The sequence below is a fragment of the Salminus brasiliensis genome, chromosome 10 (genome assembly GCF_030463535.1).
Source record: "Salminus brasiliensis chromosome 10, fSalBra1.hap2, whole genome shotgun sequence".
NCBI classification, from domain to species: Eukaryota; Metazoa; Chordata; class Actinopteri; order Characiformes; family Bryconidae; genus Salminus; species Salminus brasiliensis.
Window position 1 is genome coordinate 29,583,276 of NC_132887.1, and position 26,504 is coordinate 29,609,779.

General features: G+C 39.3%; 2 protein-coding genes across 4 annotated transcripts; one reads left to right on the top strand and one right to left on the bottom strand.

Moving 5' to 3' along the window:
• Positions 1 to 8,334: 8,334 nt before the first annotated feature.
• bub1bb (BUB1 mitotic checkpoint serine/threonine kinase Bb) lies at positions 8,335 to 15,156 on the bottom strand. 2 transcript variants are annotated; one of them, XM_072690496.1, is made up of 9 exons: positions 15,015 to 15,156; positions 13,759 to 13,931; positions 13,550 to 13,609; positions 13,298 to 13,442; positions 12,418 to 12,614; positions 12,096 to 12,262; positions 11,747 to 11,928; positions 11,397 to 11,494; positions 8,335 to 10,963 (listed from the first exon to the last, which is right to left on the bottom strand). In XM_072690496.1, the coding sequence occupies exons 2-9, from the start codon at positions 13,893 to 13,895 to the stop codon at positions 10,675 to 10,677; spliced, it is 1,275 nt and encodes a 424-aa protein (XP_072546597.1). In that variant the 5' UTR covers positions 13,896 to 13,931; positions 15,015 to 15,156; the 3' UTR covers positions 8,335 to 10,674. The 2 variants fall into 2 exon arrangements, with proteins under 2 accessions (XP_072546597.1, XP_072546596.1); XM_072690495.1 differs by having other exon boundaries at positions 13,759 to 13,934.
• Positions 15,157 to 15,636: 480 nt separating this feature from the next.
• Positions 15,637 to 25,727, top strand: zfyve19 (zinc finger, FYVE domain containing 19). 2 transcript variants are annotated; one of them, XM_072689749.1, is made up of 11 exons: positions 15,637 to 15,898; positions 15,975 to 16,096; positions 16,176 to 16,229; positions 17,246 to 17,406; positions 17,508 to 17,650; positions 18,457 to 18,559; positions 19,055 to 19,288; positions 20,704 to 20,780; positions 21,138 to 21,245; positions 22,785 to 22,957; positions 23,708 to 25,727. In XM_072689749.1, the coding sequence occupies exons 1-11, from the start codon at positions 15,845 to 15,847 to the stop codon at positions 23,787 to 23,789; spliced, it is 1,311 nt and encodes a 436-aa protein (XP_072545850.1). In that variant the 5' UTR covers positions 15,637 to 15,844; the 3' UTR covers positions 23,790 to 25,727. The 2 variants fall into 2 exon arrangements, with proteins under 2 accessions (XP_072545850.1, XP_072545851.1); XM_072689750.1 differs by having other exon boundaries at positions 22,839 to 22,957.
• Positions 25,728 to 26,504: the final 777 nt, after the last annotated feature.

The window sequence follows — 26,504 nt, forward strand, 5'->3', positions numbered from 1 at the left end:
ATGTGGTTTAAAGCCAGTATGTGATGCAATTAGCTCAATGGTAATTGGTGGAGTATGAGCTTCCATAACTTGTTAGTTACATTAACCTCCTACCTCCAGTGCAAATCTAAGGCAAACATCAGACATGCATTGATTGACAAAATAAAAGTAAGCTGTTCTCTACTCTGGAGAATCAATAATAAATAAATAATGTATTTATTATTTATTTATTATGTCATAGCTAATATTGTAAGAGTGCAGCAGGTCTTCTCCACTTCACATAGAGATGCCTACGAAAAGTTCACTATGTAGTGAAGAAATGTTTAACCTGTGGCTCCATTTTAGAGATGGTATATCTACCTGGCTCGCTCTTCTCAGCTTCAGAGACAGCAGGTAAGCATGCTTCAGGGGTGTCGTGTGCTACAGAGGCGGTCAGCTCATGCATAATCTATGCGATGATCAGGGTCATAGGAGGCAGGGAAGGCTGCTGTTACGTGCACTTTTTTCGGTATGGTGAGATAACATTAGGGAATTCACAGTAGACCCTGTTCATGTAATAGCCACCAAAGGTAGGATAGCCACAATTCTGCATAAATAGATTACAAATGAATAATTAAGTCTGGTACAGCGGTGGGCCGTTGTAGGTTCCCCAGCAGTGCATTAGAAATGCAGTTTACTATAATCTGATCTTTGAACAGGTAAATCATAAAAGAGGCTGTTTAATCAATAGCCTCAGTCACAGAGGGGTGGTGATTCTCATTTGCATCTTAAGAACTACTCATTCTCGCCACTGAAGTGTGCACGCCCACTACCCTTCCCCGCTGACCCATACTAAAACTCTCTAATCCCTTCCTCATCTTATTATCAGCATTCTTTTAGAACTCCTATTGGTGACCCTCTGCAGGACACTGATAATCACTGTCCACTGTGTTTGGAAAAAAAAGTAAAGCACACAAATGTCAGTTCAAATAATGATAAAGGTGAAGTGTCAGTATGGTGGACATCTCAGCGGTTATGGTGAGTGAACCTTGACTCGGCAACAATTGACTTGGCGCGTGACCGCTGTGTATTAACAGCCATTGCACTGCTGGTCATTGAGCCTATTGTTATGCAGAATTAGGCTTCTAACACAAGGCAGAGAATGAAGACAAGACCCTTGAAATAGACTGTGGGCAATTACACACCCAAAGAATGGAACATTGCCGGCCTTTATTGCTGTCTTTGTGCTCATTAATATGAATGGCCATCTTCTCTGTTCTGCTAAAACACTAGTTTTTAATGCAAAAATGAAAGGAAACTATATGTCAAGACATATTACAAAGCTTGTAAAGTAAAGTGAAAATAAAGTCATAGAACTATCTAATATATTTGGCAAAAGTGGTGATGTTTTATTTGTTAATTAAATAATTATTCATATGAACCATTGTCATACATAGTAAGAAATCAAAAAAATCCCTTGGTTCCAATAATAACAATTATTACTTGGTTCCAGTATTAACATTCACCTGGTTCAGAATTTAACTTTAAGGCCCATACTCTGCAGTTCCCATCAAATTAAACAAGCTTATTTTGTTACTGTGCCATTAACCCCTTAAAAAGGCCTGTGGCCCAACAGTGTGTTATCACAAACGTCTATTACCAAAGAATAGCCCCACCAGTTTGTACAGAAGTCGCTGTAGTTACTGAGTAATAAGCCTTAGTGTGTAATAAGCCTTGGAGTATTAAGAGATTTCAAAGATTTCATCAAATTGTTCTTTTCCTGGGACAGAATGATTGATAGCATGTACATTTAATAGAAAAACTAGATTTTGGATTTTTAATTTTTAGTGGGTCTTCTGAAATCAACACAGGGTCAGTATTAAAACAAAGGGCATTGTACTGCTGGAACAGTTTCAACCACCTAACTGCTGGTTTGAGTCTGTGCTGATGAATCCTCCTCATTACTCCTTCCACTTTGTGCAATATACCAATTAAGCTGGCAGCAAAACAGCCCCAGAGCATGATGCCACCACCACCATGCTTAACAGCTATTATAGTATTCTTTGGGTTGAATGCTTCAACTCCTTAATCTTTGTCTCATCTCATTCTTTTTCGGTGCAGGGGCTTCTTTCTTGGACGTCTCAGTCCATGGTGATGTAAAACATAAAGCCAGTTACACAGGGATTGCGGCAACTTCCAGTTCATGGCAGACCAGTGTATTGGTGGATTAGGTTCCAGGTTAAGTTCAGGTCTCCAATAACTTGTATTACCGTTTGCACTTCTGATCCTGGAATCTGCAGCTTTTTAGAAACTTGTGTAAATCTATAATACAATCATCCATCCCAGATCTTCACTGAGCTCCCTGAATGTTCCCACTGTCCTGTGCGTTGGTCAGTCTAAATGAGTGCTGTCAAACAAATCAAACTTTTATGAACAGAACACAGAGAAGCTACCAGCTGTAGTCAATCATGATCACTAGCAGGATCATGGCAAGCAAAAAGACATTTAGGAACTTAGAGCACCATTGAATTAATAAGCTTAGTAGGTGTATGTATAACTGTGCCCCTGTGTTGATTTTAAAAAGCCTCTAGAATGTAAAACTAGTGCAAGTTGTAAAGCTTTTCAGCTGTAGCCCTGTATTTGCAAAACAAAAGCCCAAATTGACTACTTATAACTTTAGTATGAATGGGCGGTGCAAAGCGGCTGTAGGCTGAATGAACAGATATATTTAAATCTGTGTCTCTTATGACCAATATTGGCCAATTTCCAGTTTATCTACCCTGTATGGAGTTAATTGACTAGAAAGTGAATGATACATTTTGAAACTTCAACAGTGCTAATCAGTATGATACTACTTTTAACAACACTGACGAAAATGACTCACAATCCAACAGAAACGACCACTAACACTGCATTAGTGTCTGGGTTGGTTTGGGTTGGTGGTTTCAACCCAAGAGGCTCTTGCTCTTGACATGAATTCCTGACATGTTGAACAGCAGATGATGACTTTCTCAGCAGACCTGATGACATGGTATAATTTGCTGGGAGCTGAGAGAGGGTTTTTTTTTAGCTGCTGCAGAAGATACATGGTCTTCTTTCCTTTCTGAGCATTGTATGTAATTACGCTCTTGAGAGCTGTAAGCTCTGTGAATTTTACTGTAGGCTCATTGCAGGTAAAGTCCCGTGGTGTGTTCTCAGAAAGGAAAAAGCACAGATACATATAAGACAGATGCGTTGATGGCAATGCAATCAGAGTGGGGAGCTCCACTGTATATACTGTAGACTGTCAGAAAACTGTACATCTGGGCTTTAGTGGTTTTGTTAGCCCTAATACACATTTGGGCTCATTTTGGGAAACGTTGGCAGAGCGTGTAAGAGATTATGAGGCGTGAGGATTTAATTGACTGGACTAAAAGAAATGTCAGAGCATACTTTAATAACAGCCATACAGTCCCATGCTTTGCTTCTTACCATTGCATTTTGTCCATCAGATTTCTAACATATAGCATAAAGCAGTGTAGCGCAGTGTAAGACAGTAAATATAGTGTTGTGGTTTGGGGATCGGGAGCGAACTGCATGACCTGAAATAATTGAAAAAATTAAATTAACTAAATCAGTTAAGTTCATAAAGTCAAACTAGTAGAGATACATATGATCATATTTTCTGCATATTTTGAGTTCAGGTAAATGTATTTAATTGTGTTATGCTAACTGTTAATTGACTTGAGTAACAGTGTTCAATGTTTAAAAACAACCCAGTTTTGGCCTATTGTATTTAGTGTCACTGTATTATAAGTGCATAGGTCACATTCATACAAGCTAAGCATACTATCATGTCTTCAGTCTACTACTGAGCTTAAATTGCGTACACTGTCTCTAAAATACTGTCATATGCCCAAATTCTGACATTTACTGTTTAGAAATCCCCTGCCAATCTTAATATTTTAAAAGCTTGAAAAGTGCTAGACCCATATTTTGTCTCTTTTAGTTACCATCCCACAACAACATGAATACAATGTTATAATATATAATGTAACCATATTCTTTGTTCAGTTAGCTGCCAAGAAAACTGTACCCATTCCAGGGTACAATGCCAATATAAACTCATACATTGCACATAGTTCAGCTCAGAATGCTCCTAAAGCACAAGAAAGAACAGTACTGTTCTTACTACTTTTTTGCAGACCAGCACTGTAAACATATACCAAAGTCCATGTCTCACCTATTCCGCTATTGTGAGATAGATGAACGTTGTTATCTACGATATAAATTTTTACATTCAAATGAGATCTCAGAGTTGAATCAACTGCATGTTAGTTTGGTCTGTTGACATTACAAACTAGAGTGATTGCCTCTCTAGAGCTTAAAGTAACACTATGGAAATTTGGAGATTTCTTGCTCCTGGGCTCCCTCTACAGTTGGGAAGTGTAAATCACACTTTAAGTTTTTCTGGATGAGCTAAGAGATACAGAATCATGTGGACTGATCATGTGGTTCAGTAATATTACCCGACTTCATACAAATGTGCCTCGGGTATGCAGTGATATGCAGGTCTTGCAAGCAAAATTCTGCCTGTTTCTGCCAAAGTTATATACTGCAGTAAGCTGGCTAGCTATCGAGGGTATCGCCTAAGAATGGAATCTGTGAGCTAGTCCTAGTTTCCTGAGCTTCAGTAGGTGTGCAGCTGAGTGTGCAGCAAACATGATCATACACAAATTCACCCTGACGAATTCGACCAAACATTTCTAGACAATTACGAACACACACGACCAGCCGGGGCACACCAACCCGACATCCACGTCCATATGGTCGGTGTGCTCTAGCCCTAAGGCCATGAAAATGCTACACAGTGTTGATAAAAACGAATTAATCAATAGTCTGTGATTATTCTGATTAATCAAAAGTTAAAATGCTAGCTAGCACATCCTCTAATCTTTGGGCGGGAGAAGAAATAAATGCCTGGCCTAATAAACTGTCTAGAGGAATCCGTTCTTATAATATCTCAGTGTCGTTTTGAGAGCTTTAGCCTCGAACACGACAAAGCTCAGACAGAGAAGCTTTAATAGAGAAAACGCTTCAACACATTTTTAAGAGATAAATGGATGATCGGTCTTTGGGCTTTGAGCTAAGAGAGGAGCAGCTGTATGTGTGAGACAGAGAGGGGTATGATGGAGTGGTAAGAGAATGAGAGTTACAGCACTATTTAAAATAGTAAATAAAAATGACATTACAATGCTGTTAGTTTTATCATTTTTACTCTAATTGTGTTGAAAAAAAGTTGGCTAGAGGGGTATAAAGCCCCCCAGTATTGGGCTGTGAATTCTCTGAAGTGATGGAGTTCCATCCAATACCATTGGAATGAGTTGGGATGAGGAGGGGTCATGAGAGTCATTATTGATAACCTTACTACATACACACTCTTGTGGACATACCTTGACAAAAAATCTTTGGTTGCCACGTATCTAAAGCCCAGTTCAACAAGAAGTCATAACTGGCCCCAGCGGACATGTTAAGAAGCACAATATTTAAAAAATGGCCATTGGACATGAAAGAAGCGCAAATGAGAGGAGAAATGCAGCCGAGCAGGGCATTGCAGTAGCTTATTAAGCACACGGAGCAGGGACTTGTCAACGGCTCGCTCTGAGCAGGAAAGCTATGGATTTTCTGTCAGTGGATATATTTATCTGGATCAGTTAGTAGTAGCTTCCATGGAATGAAAAATTATCTGCACCTTAGCAAGTGCTTTGCCAGTTTAACAACACAATTCTAAATCACTGAGATAAATGTAACTCATTTTATTTGAACCGTATCTCAGTCTTTTCCACCTAGGACTGAGCTGCTATTTAGCCCATGTAACTTGTCAAAGTCCATTTTCAGCATTTTTTTATGGGTTCTATACCTGGTGCTCGGCAAGCTGCCACTGTTGGGCCCTTGAGCAAGGCCCTTGAGCGCCAGGCTATTGATGACAGGGCTGTGGGTTCTATACCCAGTGCTCGGTAAGCTGCCACCGTTGGGCCCTTGAGCAAGGCCCTTCACCCTCTCTGCTCCCTGGGCACTGCAGCAATCCAGGGCACGTGTGCTCACAGTTTCACTGGAGTGTATGTGTGTGTTCACTGCACAGATGGATTAAAGGCAGAGGCCAAAATTCCTCCTGTGTCCGACACGAATAGTGAATATGGATGTCTTGTCCTCTGTTCACCCGTTTACAAACAAATATCAAAAGCTGGTGGGTTGAGCTTTTTTAGCACAGAATTAGCAAATCCACAATGATAATGATAACTAGCATCCATGCTAATGCAATCTCTTGTTGAACATTGGACTTGTGAAATATTCTAAATATTTTATAGACTAATTATTAATCATTATGTTTAGTAAAAAAGGGATGCTTCAAGCATGAAAGGTTAAATAAATGCACACAATTCTGCTAAATAGAATATATAATATAATAATTGTAGCCGCAGTTGGATACTTGTATTTCAGGGTAAATATATATATAGTTACAGTGGGCTAGGACAGGCTATGTTTTTCCAGTTTTTCCTAAAGTGGAAGCAGACGTGGTCTTCTGATGTTGTGGTCCATCCGCCTCAAGCTTTGATCTTTCTGAGATGCTATTCTGTTTCCCACGACTGTACAGCGGTTGCTTATCTAAGCTACAGTAGCCTTTCTGCCAGCTCCAACCAATCCAGCCATTCTTTTTTGACTTCTCTCATCATTTACGGCCTTGTCTGCAGGAGTCAGATGTTGTATCAGATGAACAACGACCCAATTACGCAATAAATAATGATAAAAACATAACAGCTAAATTAATAAGCAGTAACCCACAAATAAAAAAACTACAGTACACTGATTTATTGGTGAAAATGTTGCTACAACAAAGGACAAGGTGCACTAAATGGACAAGAGTAACTGGCTCTACTGTCCTTGGAAGGCTACTATTTCTATTAGATTTTGACTAGAGCATTGCTGTGAGGATTTGATTGCATTCCGTGACAAAAGCATTATTGAGGTCAGTACGTTGAATGATCATCACCCCACCTCATGCCCAACTCCCCAACTCATCCCAAAGGGACTGGATGGAGCACCATCCATCATTCCAGAGAACACAGTTCCACTGCTCCACAGCTCTATGCTGGGGGGCTTTATACCCCTCTATCCTGCTACTGGCATTAGGCACGGTACCAATAGGTTCATGCTTATTTTATCTTCTCTGAGTAAAATGGCCACCCAGCCCGACCTGCTGGAAGATTGCCCGCTGAGGTCCACTCTACCTGCGTCAGACCAGCTGCCACCTACCAATCCGACCATCAGACCCCCCACCCACCACCAACCATACCAGACCAGCGGCACACCCTCCCATCACAGCTACCTGTTTAATGACCATGTTAAAACCTAAATGGACTCATAACTATCTGCCACTATTAATATCCCCACTATTTACTATCTGTTGTAGCTGAATGTGTTTATTAGCAGATAAGATTATTAACAATGAATGGCTGTGTATGTTTTAGATATCCCGTGAGGACTAACTGTGGCAGAGCTATCAAACATCTTAAGTGTTATGTGCACTAAATATGGCAGTTTTATCTTTATTTTATTATATTTTAAATTTAGATTACTTTCTTTAGAGCTCAAAAGATATACCTCAGGAGATTTGCATATTTGCAAATAGGCCATGACAACCTATAATTTATAGTTTGTTTTTCAGTTGAAAAAGAAACCTTTTAGAGTACAAATCCCAGATAAACGTGACCAGTGAGATTAAACTATCAACGGGACGATGGGAAAATATTTCACATCCATACAGAGCACGGTGGAACAGCAGAGTCTGAACAGCAGAGTCTGTCAGAGCCTTGATCAACAGATTTATCTAAAGTAAATGACATTTAAAGGATCGTAACAATTTTCATAATGTCCATCAGCATATGGTGGGATCTGAAGTGTCAGCATAAGCATGCTGGCTACTTACCATTCGGATGATGTAACCGGCTGTAATAGGCTACATCTTACAAGCAAAGCAAAATCCATTGTTCTGGTACCTTACAAGCCCCATGTTTTCAGAAATAGACACATAATTGCGGAGTTTGTTAAGACAGTCCCAGTCTAAATACCACTATAGTTATTGCTATAATAATTCCTATAATTATTATTATTATTATTATTTACATTAGACATATTTTGGTATAGCAAATTTCCTGCTTTAGTTAGTATGAAATATTTGAGAGTCCTACAAACCATTTCCTCAGAAAGACTGTTTACTATCAAGAGCCACTCTAAAATATTAATCAGTATTAAGCTTTTCCCCTAATTCCAAAACTGAATCAAATATTAACCAGCATTAATATGACCAGCAAGCTGCCAGTGGAAAACAGGAAAACATTTCCTTAAGGACGTTTTTTTTTAATGCACACTTCAAAACGTGGGACATCATTTCCAAAGGCCTCCAGAAAGCAAGAGACAAAATTGCTTATAGAAACTTCAGTATATCACAACTGCAGCAGCAGTAGCCTTCCTCAGTAATCATGTTTTTAATCCCATCTTATGAAGTCATTGACAAAACGTTGAAAAGCATGTGATTTTAAAACCTGTGATTAAAGGTAAAAGGTGCAAGTACTCATCACTGTCCTCCATATTTGACCCATATGTGGTAACGAACACACACACATATTATGGAACTAAGGGCAGTGAGCACACACCCTTAGTCGTGGGCAGCCAAATCCAGCGCACAGGGAGCAGAGAGGGTGAAGGGCCTTGCTCAAGGGCCCGACAGTGGCAGCTTGCCGAGCTGTAACCGCTGAGCAGTCACTGCTCCATTAGTTTATTATTTTACTGCTGCATTTGAACCACATGCCTTAGCTGCCTGATCCAACTAAGAGTTGTTCTAGGAATCATTTATAATCATTTCCATAATTATTTAATGACTGTCCTAGATTTCCTTTATTGACCCCAAGAAGAACCTGAATATCTACCGTAAGCCTTAACTCCTCCAAACAGCTCTAATGAAGATGTTGTGGCCATGATTCAGAAAGGAGATCATTCCAGGATTGATGTGGAGGTGTTAAAGCATCTTCTGAAGCTCCTCCTGGAGAAACCACACTATATGCTTTTAAGATCATTTAGAATAAAAATTGGGATGTCATTTGTGTCCTTCAGCTTTCTTTAGAACAGGGTGCCTAAGCCGTGTGTATTTGGACAAACACTCCATAGGTACACATGCTATGCCCTCTGCTGACCATTATGTGTTAAACCTTTAGGTTTCACCTCACTGGGAAGTAAGGCAACATTAAGACATGTCTTGCATGCCCAGCACAGAAGACTTGAGACATTCCTACTGCACAGTCCTCTAGAAATACACTAGAAATGTTGCTTTACCAAATACACAGGTTTGCACACTCCTCCCTTAGAAATAAGGGCTATATCATACCTGGATCTGCTTCAGGTATCTATAGAATAGTGACACCAAATCCAAACAAGTAACTAAACAACAATTTGCTCACGTCCTTCGTTAACACCTATTAAACATTAAAAAAAGTGTGATGCATTTTAAGCACCACTTCAAAAGCAACAGAAACACCATATTAAAAAAAAGTTGCTTTTGTTTATTACAAGCTATAAGCTGGTTTTCGCGATGGGTGACCACCCTGTGTAGAAGGTATGGGACAACAAGAGAAAATTGTTCACCATCTCTGAACATAATTACAACAGTACAAAATAAGGAGGGGGATATAACATGAACATTTGCACGGGTGGGTCGTCTTGTCTCTTACAGCAGTGTTAGAAAAAATGACAATATATTACAAAAGCACAGAGATACAACCACAGAAATACAATCCTAGAAGAGTCTTAATCAATGAGACAGCTATAGGTCACTCGCATACATTTTAAGGAATACCAGAAATGCACAATTGCACGGTATTATTGCTTTAAAAATAAAACGAATGTCGGACGTTTTGATTTGACCAATATTTCAAAGCATTACTGACCAATAAGAACCCATTTCATGCACCACAAAAGAGCAAAACTTTCAGGCAACACGGCTACTGAACAAAAGGGTGCAATTTTGTTCAGTTTACTTGGTTTGTAAACCTTTAGTTTAAATTTTTCGAAGACAAACCAGCAGGTATACGCATTAAACTTATTGGTTATTCCATGTAAATGTTGCTGCATTTTCAACCCAATCTCAAGCTGCCTCATACAACGGATTACTAAACTAAAATAACTGACGTTTTGTTGCCTGCATTTATTAAAAAGAACAAAACTTTTCTAATGGAAGCCTGAATAGACAGTTGCTTTAGCGCCTGCACACCGGCTTCTTCTACTACTACTAACTTTCAACCTGAAAAGGTTGGAAAAGGTCTGTTCAAATGGAGAAAAATCCCCACACACACTGTAGAACACTTGAACAACCCCTCTGCTGCCACAGTAATATGCTAGCAATTGACTTTTTAACTTTCAGTATAGCCTTTGCCAGACTGAGACTCAAGCGGCTTGTATTTCTTAATGGTAAAACCAACAGAACAAACAAAAACAAACATAAGCCAACCTTAGAGTATCCAGAGCTTACTCTGCATATTTGAGTGTTTGTGTTAACACACCTACTTCTGCTCACAGTGGGCTTGTTAAAGAGTTAAGAGCTGGAATATGTTTAAAAATGTACAGAGAAAAGGGGGCATCCAGGATACACCTTAGTCTCTTCAGCCTCTTCACTCGTCAGCCACTTTAACTGGACTGTCGCTGCTCTTGGCTGCTCATCCCTGCTTCCAGTCTCTGGCTGCATTTCTGGCGGTACCGCTCAGCACGCAGCTCTTCGAAAGAGAACTCAGTTATGCCACTGAAAAGCAGCTCCTTGCAGTACATGCTCTTTTCTCCAGTTCTGCTGTCGTTCTCCTGCTGGAGCTGCATATGATGCTGCCTGTCTTGTAACCGCTTCAGTGGAGTCTGCTCTTCCCGTCTTGGCTTCCTCGCGGATAGCACAGAGTTCACTGCCGGGTTAATCTTACATGGAGTTCTGAGGGAAGAAAAGGCACAAGTGAAAAATCCACTCAATGCCAACAAACATGTATAGCTTCATTTTTGCACATTGTCACGGTCTAAAACAAAAACAAAATTTGCCCACAGGCACCATTTATTGAGTTGATGTTTGGTTATGTTTGAAACGTAGAATACTTTTCACCAACATACACATGTGAGCAAGTTCACCATAACAATCACTTTTACACAAATATTTAAAGTTGTTTGTGATTTTTTATACCCTATTTTTAACGTCATCTGCTAAACATACCCTCAAGTGCTACAGTGTCCTATAAAGTGACAGGGCAGATAAGCTGGAGATAAATCATTCAGTGATTAACATGCACATTAAAAGCCAAAAGCTCAGGGCCTAATTGGCATGCGTTACCCTGATGAGACCAGAGGATAACAGTATCTCAGAGAACACTCACACTGCAGGAGGCTGATCACTCTCCTCAACAAAAGGTTGGAAATTTGGCTTTGGCGGTGGAACTGCTACAGTATGACCGAATCTGGACTTCTGGGGCAACTGGTAATAGGTAGAGGGAGAGAAAGAGAAGCATATTGGTATTAAAAGACAAGACAAACCCATGCAAAACAAGGTAATGTACATTGCTATCTATAGGAAAAAACCCACCTTTCATTTAAAATAAATTGTTAATAATTTTATATTTTAAATAATAAAAGTAATAAATTAGTTAATATTTCAACAAATATTGTCTAAAGTGACCAAACAAAAACACACACAGACCACAACAACCTATGAACTCATAACTTGTACCTTAGCATTAGTCCATTTATCAGGTTTCTGTTCATTCTCCTTAGCCTTAGCAGATGGGGGAGCTGTCCAGCTTTCAAGTTTGGGCTCCTGGGGATCAAAATGTTCCTTATTTTCATCGAATATCATAAGGCGACTGTTCTTTGTTGGTCCAAGAGGTTGTGTAAACTGCAGACCCCGTGAATCTGTTGAAAACAAAGCATTTAACCATTAACATGACAGTTTCTTACAGCAACTGTTCTTTTACATGCACTAGATACTAACCCCTAAACCCCCAAGTGAGATTGTCAACCGCAGAAAGCCATGACTTGCATACATTCTTACATTTTTTTCCCTTAGGAAAATCACTTACAGCCAACAGAGCCAGTCACCCTGTTGATGGGAGCAAATGCTTTCTTCTTTCCCTTGGCTTTCAGCTCCACTAGAGAAATCCTCTGAGGCTCAGGAGGCTCATCATCCACCTTCTCCTGATCAACTACCGTTGTCATCATCTGCCTGCATACACGTGCCTGCAATGCCCTGTGAACGGATATCATTTCAGTTATGGCACAGAAGAGCTGTTAGCAAGTCACTGATAACAGAAGGCCTACATCTTAAAAAGCACCAGATCTGATATAACAAAAATCATTCTTTAAAACAAATGAACAAAAATAAAACCATGAGAAATTTCATACTTGTGAAATTGCTGGAGCTTATCTAACGGTCCGGCCCCACACTTTAAACCGTCTTGAAAAATGCTGTCGGCCATCCGCGAGTTTCCTCTCTTCTCATACTCTTCAGACCATGCAATGTAAAAAGATGCCTGCATTGTCCCTACGCCCTGAGCTTGCATGTACCGGTAGACATCAAGAGGGTCAGAGCAGCCTTCTGCCTGTAGACAGAAAAAGGGGACATAAATACACTAGCTGTCAAACAAACAAACATAAATAAATCAAACAAACAATTAAAAAAAACTGCTTTGAGTAATGTGCAGAGAAACAGATGGTTTACAGTCTAATTACAAAACTACAAAGTGCTGTGGCACTTATCATGGGCAGAGTTCATTCTCAACCAATGTGGTCATAATATTCTAAATTATGACTGTGTACAGTAATGATGCTGGTACCTTGCTGTGAAACGGTCACTTAAACCTTTTGCTCTTTTTCAGTTCAATAAATACATCAAATAGTGGTTTTAAAAAGTAGAATCAACACAAAACTTTCAGTGTGAAATAAATAATGCTGGTAATTTAGAGTGTTAAAATTTTTTGTTTCCTCTGTTGTGTTTGATCTGAGCAGAAAGAAATTGACCAAGTGATCCCCTGAACCAAAATTAGGATTTCACCTCAGTGGCTTCTACCTAGAGCCCTACTCCAACCACCACAGTTCAATCTCTCACAAACCAGGGCTCGCTTTTAACATTTGTTTTATTGACTTGGTTAAGTAGCATCAAGTCACAAATCTTTAAATGGTTTTAACAGAGTTGACAACCCCTACTACTAAACTAAGAGTGCAAGCATGAACAACCAGGAAGAAGGGAGAAAAGGAAAAAAAAACAAAAAAAAACATAACTTACAAATCTGATCCACAGATCAACATAACGGGCATCATTATGATATTTCTTTTCTTCTGTGAACTTCATGACTGCTCTTTCCAGAAGAATGTTTAAGCTGCTCTCCTTTCCTCCCTGTGGGTAGTTCTGCTCCGTCCATTTTATATATCTGTAAAATAAGAGAGCATGTGAGAAAGAGAGAGGGAAAAAAAGCAACAGTTCCCAAGATCAACAACTCAATACAAGCTGTATGTTAACACATCCAACACAGCTTACCTATCCCAAACATCAAGAGGGTCGTCTCCATCATACATGCGCAGCTCTGTCTCATACGCCCTGTGAATGCACACACAAGCCATCAGTCAAACCTGGGTGAGTGCCCTTACTGCACTAGTCATTAGTTTCAGTGTGTGTTTAATGTAGAGGACACACTCTAAATACCACAGTGTATTATTACGGATTAGACTGAAAGGCCGTTCACTTACTGTTTCTGTTGGTTGAGAGCAGTGCTGGACCCCTCTTGCTGCTGGAGTGCTTGGTGCAAGGCTGAGATGGCTCGGCCTCGTCTCAGGGGCTGGATGTTCTCCTTGCACAGCTCCCACTCTGCCTCGCCCTCTGCCATGGTAAGCCAATGGCAGCACGCCGCTTTACCAGTGGCCTGCTAAGAGAAACACTGCTCACTCATCCATCTGATTTACACAAAAATGTTGCCAAAACCAGTATAAGGTGCCTGATCCATGCAAGGACACTAGCTGAAAAAACAGCTAAGGGGAATTCTGAGGTAATTTTGAGCAATCTTGAGCCTTAATTAAAATGCATCGACAGTTTCAGGAGAAACTTCAGAATATAATACTTGCTTGCATAACAAACACAGCTGGCTTACAGAAATGAGGAATGTCAAACCTTGACTACATCAAGTCTAAATATACACTGAAAGTAATAAGAAAAAACTTTTATATTAAATAAAACTCCCACCAGCAAGCTTCTCAACCCCAAACCTGCACATAAACCGTTACTTTTGGGAATGGTAAGGAGATCAATGAGGTGATCAATCTCAGATGTGGTTAAACATCAGGCTGCACTTTTTGACTAAAGTATGTGTGTGTAAAACCAACAACATTATCGTCTTGAGGTATTATTAGCTACCTATTAGTAGGTATGGCGTTCAGAAACGATGTATTGCACAGTCCTGGCAATACTGTTATCCATGCATTATCTTCCCATGCAGTTTGACTTGTGTCCCACACAAAACTAAGCATGTAATGTAGCTAGCTAGCTATCTAACTTAATAGCACTTAATGTAATCAAAATATTTGAATGCAGTTTTAACTGGCAATACTAGCTATCTAACTACTTTAACATCATACGTCTCCATGATTTAGATTATCTTTGGAAAAAGAGGAAATGTGACCGTTAAACTCAACGTGGTATGGGTTAGCCATTCACCTTTAACGTGGCTAATATGCATGGCAGTGCATCAGTCGCTCAGACGTTAGTTATAGTTAACTAGGTGAACAGACGTTTGAGTTTACAAATAAACGGAGCCAATTGCCTAAATATGTCAAGCAATCAATCACTAGCTTAATAACCTGTGTTAACCAAGCCTATAACAATCCGGCTGGCAGGATGTGAACATGGAGAAGCATGCAAAATGTAACCGTCGCCGAAGAAGTCAATACAGCAGACTAGCCTGGACGCCAAGAGAGAGGATTCATGAACTACAGCTAGCTTTCATACTTACGTGGCTTTCTTTTTAACAAATTAGAAACGCTCCTCTTTTAAAGTAAGTGTAGGTCACAGCAGAGCAAGATAGCTAGCTATAGCTAGATATAATAAAAGTCCACGAGTCTTCTCTGTTTACTCCTGCGAGCAGCGAGCGTCCGTTTGTCTTGGGGCTCAAATTATTTGAACGAAAACCAGGAGGAGTCTAAGCTCACGCTCATTGGTCAACTCTGATCACGTGACTTAAACTCAGCGCGTCAGAGATGGACTGCGATGCAAAAACGTACAGTTTTTATTTACATGTTCATTTAAAATATCATGTTAATGTTATACACGTGAAATAAATATAAATAAAAATTAAATGCTTTACAAAAACTTAGAAACGACGTACACGTTCTGCTTTATACAAGTCATGCTGGGTAACGTAGTTCAAAGAACACACTTATTAATTAATTTTCAATTTAAGCAAACGATTAATTACGGACACAAATGCAGTTGTAGGAAAGAATGCGTCGGTGATTTATATTTCAAAAATGTATAATGAAAGAAGATTATCATATACCTCCATTACCGTGTATTGCTCTTACACGGACTACATTTACCGTGATGCCTCTGAACACGCTTCCTGTGTTTTTCTTCCTTAGCAGGTAGAGGCTGAATCTGAAGTGTCTGCATTTAGTCCTCGCTAGTTGTTTAATATGAATTTGGCAAAGAAATGCTTTGTGTATCCTAACTTGTACATCACATGCCGTCAGTTTATTTAGTCTTAAAATGCAGTTAGTGCTAAATTTATCGCCCATCTTGTGTATTTAAATGTGAAGTTGGAGCAGGGAGTGACAGTGGCCCAAAATGAATAACCGGTGTCATGGTTGTGCGTCAAAGTTCACGCTCTTTAAAAAAGAGGTTTGTATTATTGTAGCTATACGGGGTAAATATACATGGGTGTGTCCGTATATCTGAATGAGTATGTGTGTCGCAGATGGGCTGTAAAAACTGTGGGCATTCGTTCTGTTCGGGCTGCCTGGCGTACAGTGCGCTGGTGCCCCGCTTTGGCAACACGCAGCAGAAGGTGTGCAGGCAGTGCCACGGGAACCTCACAAGGTGAGCTCTCGCCTGATGTCTTTAGCTTGGGAAGGAACGGTGACACAGCTGTGACACTAATCTCCTTTTGTTTTTGCAGTAGTGGAAAACAGAATGATGCTGCAAGATGGTCCCCACCCGAAAACTACAAAAAGTAGGATGTGAAAACCTTTATGTTGTAGGCCTCTAGTAACAAGTGTGGCGTAGTGGGTAACAAAATTGCCTTTCCATATGAGGGTTTAATACCCCCCAGCTGAGGCAGCGCACCACGCTACACCAAGTCCATGGGCAAGACTCCTATCACTATGTTTATGTACCTCTAACATCATCTAGACATGTAGAGAAAGAGTGCTCCCTTAAGGTCCCGCCACAGCATTTTAATTGGAATGATGCCTGGAATTTGATTGGGCCATTTGTTGGTGTGTTTTTGCGATCATTGTCCTGTTGCATGACCCAGTTTCAGCCAAGCTTTAGCTTTTGGATAGATGGCCCTACATTTGACTCTAGAATACTTTGGTGGTTAATGGTCAACTCAATGACTGCAAGGTGCCCAGGTCCTGTGGCTGCAAACCAAGCCCAAATAATGACCCTTTCACCACTGTGCTTGACTGCATGTATGAGGTGCTTGTGCTGATATGCTGTGTTTGGGTTTTCACTGCTGTGAAAGATTGGCAACTATCTTGAATGTCTTTAACTTGGGAACCGTCTTTCTCACTGTAGAATGATGGACTTCAGATTGGAAGCCCTGATTGGAAGCCCTGTTGCTGCCCTGATTAATGGGCAGCAACACTTGCTTCTCTAAGATCTTTGCTGATGTCTTTCCTCCTAGGTATTGTGTTAACACACACCTAAACGCTCCAGACCACAAAAAACATCTGCTTATATAAAGGTGGTCACACTTGCTGGTGATCAGTTAACCAAGGGCATTTAATTAGCAGCAACTGGCTGCTACTTACCCTCTTAGATCCTTAATTCTTTAATTCCTATAAAAGCAGTAAGGGTGTATATACATGTTCCAAACACTTTCCTTTGTAAACACACCTATTGATTTGCAATACTATTATTCTCTGGAATGCTGTTTTTGAGCTGTGGGTGGTTTTGTGGTATAACCATGAAGATATTTTACCACTCATTTGAAATACCACATGTTAAAGATGTCTTATATTGCAGGCGAGTTGCTGCTCTTGAAGCCAAACAAACTCCAAATCAGCCTCTAAGAAAGGACAGTGGAAAGAACTGCGCCTCCGCTCTTATTTCAACAAAAGGTTTAAGTAAGGAGGACCGGGTTATTGCAGAGAGACTCCAGAAGCTGAAGGAGGACACAAAGCCAAGTAAGAGAGCTTTAAGAGTGTGCCTTGGTCACCACCATAACTGAGATGTACTGCATCAAGCAAGATGAGCAAAAGATGTTTGTTTTCCACATCAAATGCAGAATCCATACCGTCTGAGAGGGAGATTGAGTCTCGCCTTGCTGCTTTGAAAGCTCCAGATCAGCCAGTGCCTTCAGCTAAGGACATGGAAGACCGCTTGGCTGCCTTACAAGGAAAACCCCCTCCTTCCCAAGTGCCACCTCCAGTAAGTGCAAGACTGACAGTCATGGCGGTCATGCTCAAAAATGCATAACAGGGTCTAAACAAGTGTTTATTGGAAAATATTACAACTAACAATGCAATTATTAGTGACTTCCAATTATGTACTTAAAAGGTCATAGTAAATAAAGCTTAAGCTTAGTGAATAAATCGTTTACAAATGTCTGATTCAGTGAAAAAAAGAACAAGACCTTAATAATCCTAAAAATGTATAATTTGTTGTATTGTAATCCCAGTAGGTCTCTTTGCACCTTTTCAGCATAGTGTTTGTCATCTGTTGAAATAAACACTGACCTACTACATTTTATCACAAGAAATAATACTCCTGGTCAATTGGGCTCAGTGCAGTGTGTGAAATGTCGAATCATGTAAATCTTAGAATATATATTTTTAAATATACTAACACATTTTTTTTTGTCCTTTTCAGTATATCAGAAGCCAGATGTAGGCCTGGGTGACAGGGTACCCAGGATATTGGCGATATTGTTGATATACCTTTTTTTGATAATTATTCGTAGCTATTTTCCATAAATAATTTAACAAGTATTTTGATGTTATATTTATGTCATATTATTCATCCCTACCGAAAGTGCATATACATGGACGCGTTGCTAGCCAATGAAAACACCCCTGTCAAAATTCTGATGCAACCGGTTTGACATTCCCTCTAGTTCTGACAGGATTTGTAAAACTAACGACCGCCAAGAGAGCCAGACTTATCACTTATTGATGGTGATGAAGTTTTTCATTTGATGTGGGACATGGATGCACTGAGAATGGTACTTTGTGCAGGTTCATCAGCCACCTGATACCAGGACTCAGACTGAACAGGCCAATGACTTACTCACGCAGATGACAGAGGAAGTTGCCATTGACAACCAACAGTCTCCAGAGGGTATTTATTACACTGCCTTATTTAGAGGAAGGGTGTCAAACTCCAGTCTTGTTTTTACCCGCCCACTGATTTCATAAGCTACAGTAACTGCGAAGCTCTTTGAGAATTGAACTGGGTGTGTTAAGGCAAGCAAGCAAACATGGCTTGGACTGATCTGCAGCTCTACAGTACTTGAGTCGCACACCTATATTTGATTTTCTGAATTCATGATTGTGAAAGGTAAAGAACACATTGCATAAAATCCACCAATGCTTTGCGGACCTGCTGGTTTAGTGGCAAAAGGGGAACCCACTCCCCTTCCAGTGAATGCCTATGGATTTAGAATGAGATGTCATAAAAGCTCCTGTAGGTGTAATGTGTAGGTGTCCCAATAGTTTTGTCAATATAGTGGATTATAGTGATTGTGATAGAAACAGGCCATTATGGTGGACGTTCTAAAAGCAAACACTGTGCAATAGATGTGGTTTAGTCTCCCTTTTCCTTTGATCCCTCCAGCTAATAACCCAGAGGGTCCAGTCAGTCCTCTAAATGATCTCAACAAGCAAGAGTCTGGGGCGGTGGATGAGAATCTAGATGATGAGCAGGTGCCACTCAGGCAGCTGGAGGAGGAGAAGAGTCGTCTCATGGCTGAGGCCATCGATGAGCTGAAATGTGAGGAGCACAGTCAAGAGCAGCTTCTTCAGATGGCCAAGAGGCTGGCCGTGCTGCAGGGACGAGACCCGGACAAAGGTAGCCTTCTTCACTTGGGGATATACAGTAATGTCTGAGATGTCTTTTTCCACCTGAGTAATTTGCATTTTTCTAGACAGTGATAGGTCATCAATGCTTGATTACACCTGTAACACATTAAAGCTGTGCTGCTGGTGAAATTAAATAAGTCAATATTCGGAAGCAAAGCAAATACAACATATCAGTAACATTTTTAGAAAGTTTACTTGCTGTTTTCATTTATTATATTACTATATATTGTATAATTATACTACACCATAACATAGTATTCTACAAACAGAAACACACTACTGGGATAAATAGTTTTAAACAATTGTCTTTGCTGGCCTTTTTTTGGCCTCTGGATCAACGTTCTCTTCCAGTGTTAATCTAGCAACAATTATCCTAATTAAAATAGAATTACCCATTAGAAAGAAAAGGCTGTTTTAGTACTAGAATATATAAGGTTTAGAGATTAATTGGTAACAAATTATATATATAAATATATGTTATATTTATATGAATATATATTATGACTTATTAGAGCTGGGCAATATTACAGTATTTTATTGCATCGTGATAAATGTTGTTATCTTGATAACAATATTGTTAGTGCTTAATAAACACTGATCAGCTGCAGGTTTCATTACAAGCAGTGTAATTAGACTGTTTTAATTAGATGAAGTGCAGCAGATGTTGAATAAATAAATAAATAAATCACTGTATTCATTACAGGAGAGTATCTGAATAGTGGTTTATAAGAATCTATCACTACTGATGTATTTAGTCCATGATTACATGTATTATGATAAATATTGCATATCACGAAAAAACTTTAAATATTGAGATAGTATTTTTACCATATTGCCCAGCCCTATTATTTATAATTATTTTATCTTTAAAATAGATTGATAATAATAATACATGTACATATTGTTGCTGTCATGCAAAGACCTCAGATCTCCAAAACAGCAACTTTACAGGAGAAGGAAAAACCTTCTTAATTTTCCATGGAAGTCAATGTAAAAATATGTTTTTCCTAGTTTGGAGCATTTCTATTGATCCACTTATTTAATTTGGTCACAACATAAAGAACAGCTGCCAGATTCAAGTGAGGTTCAAAAGTCAAAAACAGGAAAAAATGGAGACAAATTCCATTCCGGTTTCCATTCATTCTGGAATTCTGTATTCAGTGGGTATTTCTTTGGTGTCTACTATAGTATTGTGAGTGTTGAATGTCACAGTAGCCCTTATTACTAAATATCAGAATGCTCATTAACACTACACTGGTATCAGTATTGAGCTGATACTGTGCATATATACTGGCTTCAGTGAATTGTTTTGGTACACCCCTATTTAGGATCATTGGAACAAGTGGACAATGTGTTTTTGTGTAATTTTCCATGTGGATATATCTATATGTTTGTGTTTTTCAGTCACCATGGCAGACTTCCAGCATCCTGACAGCGATGAAGAAACTGAGGAGGAGGCAATGAGCAGAGTTTTGAAAAGGGTCTGTTGAACAGTAGGACAAATATTCTAGTCTATACATTTCAATTCAGATATTTCTACTCCAGTGTCTACTTCAGTTATGAATTCCTATTAATACTCACTTGGGTTGCTGATAACCTTTATTAGTACTTAGTTAATGTAATGATGATGTAGGCATAATGCTTTGTAAAGCACAGCCCCAGTGTTCTAACAGTAAATCAAAACATTGTGACTGATTTAACCTTTTACATTTACTTTTTTTAAATGTATAGTCTATAGCTAGAAATATTTTTTTGTAAGTTCATCAGTTTTGTAAGTTCATCAGTTTCCTTTTTTTCCATAGTAAATGCCATGTATTTCACTTTCCCTTGATCTACAGCTGTCAGAAGAGGCTGCCTTAGATGAGGCCAGTGGATATAACATCCCTCCAGAGCGTAGCGGCCCTGAAAATAAGGAACCGTCCAAACCCAAATCTAAGAAGATGCAGGTAACGCACATCTCATCTCAAACAGAGCTTGTGCTCGTCTGCAGATTTTCCCACCTGCAGACAACACAGCGTTGATTCAACACCATATATTTTCTGCAAATGAGTTCCCACGGGAGTAGCAAGTGATGACACACAAATTTGCTTTGGATAAAGAACAATAGCTGCAGTGTTTCAAATACAGAACTCTGACCAAACAGTACATTGTTGTTTTTGGCTTTAAGGTCTACTGTTATTTAAAGCAGTGTCCCTTTTTTGTGTCCTTGCTTTTACGCCATCTACAGATGGACTGGGTGATTAGGAGTTGAAATGTCGATTAGAGGACCTTCTTAAATCTAGTCACATTCAGCTTTGCTATACTGTATGCATTCGTTATTCCTGTATGTTTACAATCCATAGTGTTTACAAGCCACTGTTTCTATGGTATTATAGCCACCATCATGTTGCCACCTGGAACATGAGGTAACTATTCCATCATGTGTTTTATTTACTCCTGTTAGAATGGCTTATGCTGCATTCATGGCCAAGTCAGAAATTGGACACTTCCGTCTCCCAAGTTGGGAAAAATCCTTTAGAATGACCTGATTCCTCATTCCACACGTTTCTCAGAAGTTTGAGCTTCTTTGAGTTGCATTTCTGTCATCTCATTTCAACATGCCAGCACCCACTGAACAAGAAGAAAAGACATGGATGATTTTTAATTGAAGTGCTTTACTTAAGATGAGCATCTAAAAGTAAGATATCATGCTCAGATTACTGAAATGCTTCAAGGAACACACAGCTAACAACTTGACACCCCACACTATCAGTAAGAGCTATTTCAGGATCGGATCAGATGATTATTTTTTATTTTTTTCCTTTTGATATCCCATCCAGGCTTTTCTACTGATATCTGCCTGATACCGATACCCATCAGTAGTGATGTGGCATCTCTAGTGCTGAGCTTTTGAGCGTATTTTGAGTTTGCATATATCTAAAGGGAGATGCTTGAATAACTGAAAGACTATGTCATTGTTTGCCGGACTTTTGATATTAATAGCCTGCATCCTCTTTTCACACAAAGCATTAGCCAAACAACTCCAGTGTAAAACACATGTACATATTTAGTTTCCATAAGGTTTTAATAAGCTTTTTTCCTCTCTGGTTCTGCTCAGTTAACAGTTGTATGGCTGACTATGATCATTCTGAGGTTGTAACTAGCATACATAAAATGCTATAAGACAAGCAGGACACTCTGGCTATCATCAGAGCAGAGTGAAGTGACCTGGATAAATATTCATTTCATCTAAAATTACTCTGCTTCTGCTCTCAAGCCCTAATGTGTAATTCATATCTTTACCATGAGGGGGCACTAGCTACAACAGCTTTAATCTCCCTAGCAATGCGTTTACAGCCTTCATGTGTTTTGTATGCTAAGGGAAGGCACATTAAAAAACAGAATTGACATACTTTCACTTTGCAAGTTGGAAGCAGCACAAGGAATGTTTCTGCATGTTGATTAATTGATGTGATCACAATTAAGAAACGTTGTTTTTGATGAAGGTCCCTGCTCAGTCATCTAAATCCAGACCTTCTGCGACCGCCTTTGTGAGGCAGGGCTCAGATAGTGATGGGGAGGATGAGGAAGAGCTGCCATGGTGCTGCATCTGCAATCAGGACGCCACCATTCTATGCCACACCTGTGACCGGGACCTGTACTGCAACCGGTGCTTTAGGTAGGGGCCCTTGTGAGTTACTCTGCGACAATACGTTGCATTTTACCCTGTTGTGGAATTACTTGTCTACAGGGAGATTGCAGTTTAATGAGCATGTCAAAAGCAGAGAAAAAGACCCTCTAATAACTGAATGTGTGTTATGGCAGTATTTCTTCGGATATTTTACATTCAATGCAAAATTGTATATAATTAACTCATTCTCCCTGTGTAAATCATAGATTAGAGTGAATAATGCTATTCATTTTGGGGCAAACGTGCAAAGCTATTTTAATTTCCATGCATACCTTACTATATTATGTGTTAATTTTCATGATAATTGTGTTTATATTCAGTTTAAAAGAATATTATGCACAGTCGAAGTCCAGCCCGGACTAAAATGAACACCAAAAGCGTAAAATCAAAAGTTTTGATTCAGTTTGATTCATGAGGATCGTCTCATCACATTTTGATAATTGCATCCCTGATCTTTTACCCAAACCTTGTAGCTCTAAAAGAAAATACCTAAAAAGAGAAGGAAATACCAGTCACAACTTTTATTGAAAGTTATATAAAAGAGATATTTTATCCCAAATCCTTTTGGGCCATTGATCCATCCTGAGCCCTTTATCATGAAGGTTTTATACATTTATACATTTTTAATATACTGAATTAAAAAAGGCATTCTAATTCTCCTCCATCTCCAGCATTTTAGTTTAATGGCCCTGTTATTTACTTAATTGCAGCACTATTTTTTTTTTTTTTTCCTCACAGGGAAGGCCATGACAAATATGATCGAAAAGAACACCGTACGTCCAGTTACACCGCCCCCAAGAAAGCCAAGAAGAAGACATGACTGCAGAAGTGTAGATGTTGTCTACGTGTAACAGTGGTCTTGTTCTTGTACAGGTAGTCAATTCCAAGTCCAAGGTGAATATAGTTTCTCATTGACAAAGACTAGCCATTTAGGTTGCTAATTTACTTAAATATCTAAACATGGTTACTGAAAGTGTCTAAGGTATTTCATAATCATAAAACCACTGGCAATAGTACAGTTGTGGTGGGATGTTTACATCCACTCATAGACTTGAATGTCATGGCAATATTGGGCTTTTACTGATTTTTCTGCAGCAGAATGAGTCTACAACATGCATTTCTAATAGAAAAAAAAAACAAGATTTTGCCCCATTTTGTGCCCAATTCCGAAGTCCAATTTCCCAACCTCTGTTCAGGTAAACTCCCCCTAACATTAGCAATGCCTCCAGTTGTGCTTTCCTGGACTCTCACTGCTGATGGCATTTGAACCAGCGATCCTTGGTTCATAGTCGCCTTATTTCCCTGGACCACGCTGAGCCATTTTAAAGGCGCAAACGTTTATATATGAAACAAAAAATGGACATACAGCACATCTAATATGCATAAAATGATCCCTTAGCAAATTGCACCTTGACCAGACACTTAGTATTTACCAACAAGCATGTGGCAAACTTCTGGTTGGATATTTGGCCACTGTTCTTGCCAGAGTTCAATTAAATTAGTTGGTTTTCGGGCACAGACCCGACTTTTAAGCCCAGTCCACATATTTGTGGTCAGGAATTTGGGACTGCCATTCCAAAAGCTTAATGTTGGCTTGCTTTATCCATTCCACAGCCATGTTTGATTTGTGTTTGAAGTAATTGTTGGTACTAGAGCTGAACCATTTTGGAAGAAATGACATTGCAATAAGCTATTTTTCTGCGCTATATACTGCATTATAAACAAATAGATCTTTACCAGGCTTTACCAAAAGTAAATAATCCAGTATATCAAAATATTAATAATGCCCTCTGTGTATCCAAGATTAGAGTAACATAAACAGCATTGGGCCGATTTAACCTGCCTATGGGAATCATGTCATGGAAAGTGACAAATAGAAATCATTTGAATTTTACCTTGCACATGAGATTACACCTCTTGCAATGTGACTTATGCATATGTAAACATTGCGGTAACTATGCTGAAACTATATATTGTTCAGCACTAGTTGGTTGGTTATATTAAGGTTTCAACCTAGCTGATGGTTTTGAGGTAGTCCTCCTTCTTTATTATTCCAACCCCTGTTGGCATGATCCCAGAGCCCAGAGCATGATGCTACCACCACCATGCTTAACTGTTGGTACAGTGTTCTTGTGGTTGAATACCTTAACTTTCAACCCCCCAACATCTTTGTCTCATCCGACCAAAAAACCTTCCTCCAAAATGTCTTTGTCTTTGTCCGTGTGGTCAGCTGCAAACTTTAGCCGAGCTTCTTTCTTAAATGACAGCCTCTCAGTCTATGGTGATGTAAAACTGGCATTACTGTAGACAGTGACACTAGTGTTTTAGCAGCTTGTAGGTCACAGCAGGGCTGTGCATATAGCTTGGTGGGTGTGTGTATATTTCTGACCCTGTATGTCTAATCATACATGATCATGACCCTGTGTTGATTTCAGAAAACCCCTCAAGAACTAGTGCAGTAAAGAAAAACTAGTAATCTTTTAGTTTTTATTAGAGATGCATGTTGTACTCTTATTCTGCCCCAGAAAAACAACATGGAAAGCCCTACATCATTACATGCATGTCTGTTATGAGTGTATGTAAACGTCTGACTGCAACGCAATAATACTACTCCTAGAATGATCAATAAATCTGATCAATAATGTTCAGCATCTGCTTCAGCTCTTCAACACTACTATTAGCAGATACCATGAAGTAGGTTTGTGAGTCATACTGACTTTTCATGATAATAAAAATGAAAAACTACATTAAGAAATAATTCTGCATTCATTTGCTTTCATTCACTTCCATGTTTAAATATTGTGAACTAGGAAATGTTTTCCAGTGGTAACAGAGGAGATGCACAACGAGCTATTGCTATACAGTCGTTTATTTCAGCATTATGGATTTGCACAGGGGAATAATTACATTCATTATTTATTACATTGTATTAATTACATTATCGTGATTGCACTGGCACGCCCCCCTGATAGTAAATGTTTTAATGGAAGAAAAAGGATTTGAAAGAAAGATGTGACAAGCTGACCACGACTAAGAGGCAGACAAAAAAGGAGAGAGGGGAAGTGATGAGTGGAGAGGAAGTGCTTCAGCATTAGCAGAGCATTACTGGCCGACTCTGGGGACATATAGACAGGGCATATCTACAGTGAGTGATCCATTAAGATGATGTTCTTCCATGTTGTTTTTTTTCTTTCTTTTTTTTGACAAGCATCTCCCCTATAGCAGTAAATGGAGCATGAGTAATGTATGGATGCACTTATCATGGACTCGTCATGGACTGTGTCTTTTTAGGGTACACAGAAGACCAATTTAGAGACACTATCAGGAAAGTGATATTTCTTGCCAAACTGCGGTGGCACACAGGTTTTAAGTTTCCCAATGACCTTTTGCATACATTTCCTCACAAATTCACAGGTGTTTGTCCAGCATGTTGTCGCAACACTAAAATCAAGTTGAAATCTTCAGTCAGTTCTCCAGTGTTGGTGTACCAACATGAATTTACTGCTGGTGAGATGAAAACTTAGCAAACTTGTCC

Coding starts and splice junctions, on each gene's coding strand:
- bub1bb (XM_072690496.1), bottom strand. CDS start 13,895: ATGGCAGAGGGCGAGGCAGAGTGGGAGCTGTGCAAGGAGAACATCCAG. Junction 13,610..13,758: donor GCTCTCAACCAACAGAAACA/GTAAGTGAACGG, acceptor GTGCATTCACAG/GGCGTATGAGACAGAGCTGC. Junction 11,495..11,746: donor ATAAATGGACTAATGCTAAG/GTACAAGTTATG, acceptor ACCTATTACCAG/TTGCCCCAGAAGTCCAGATT.
- zfyve19 (XM_072689749.1), top strand. CDS start 15,845: ATGAATAACCGGTGTCATGGTTGTGCGTCAAAGTTCACGCTCTTTAAA. Junction 16,230..17,245: donor CCACCCGAAAACTACAAAAA/GTAGGATGTGAA, acceptor CTTATATTGCAG/GCGAGTTGCTGCTCTTGAAG. Junction 19,289..20,703: donor GGGACGAGACCCGGACAAAG/GTAGCCTTCTTC, acceptor TGTGTTTTTCAG/TCACCATGGCAGACTTCCAG.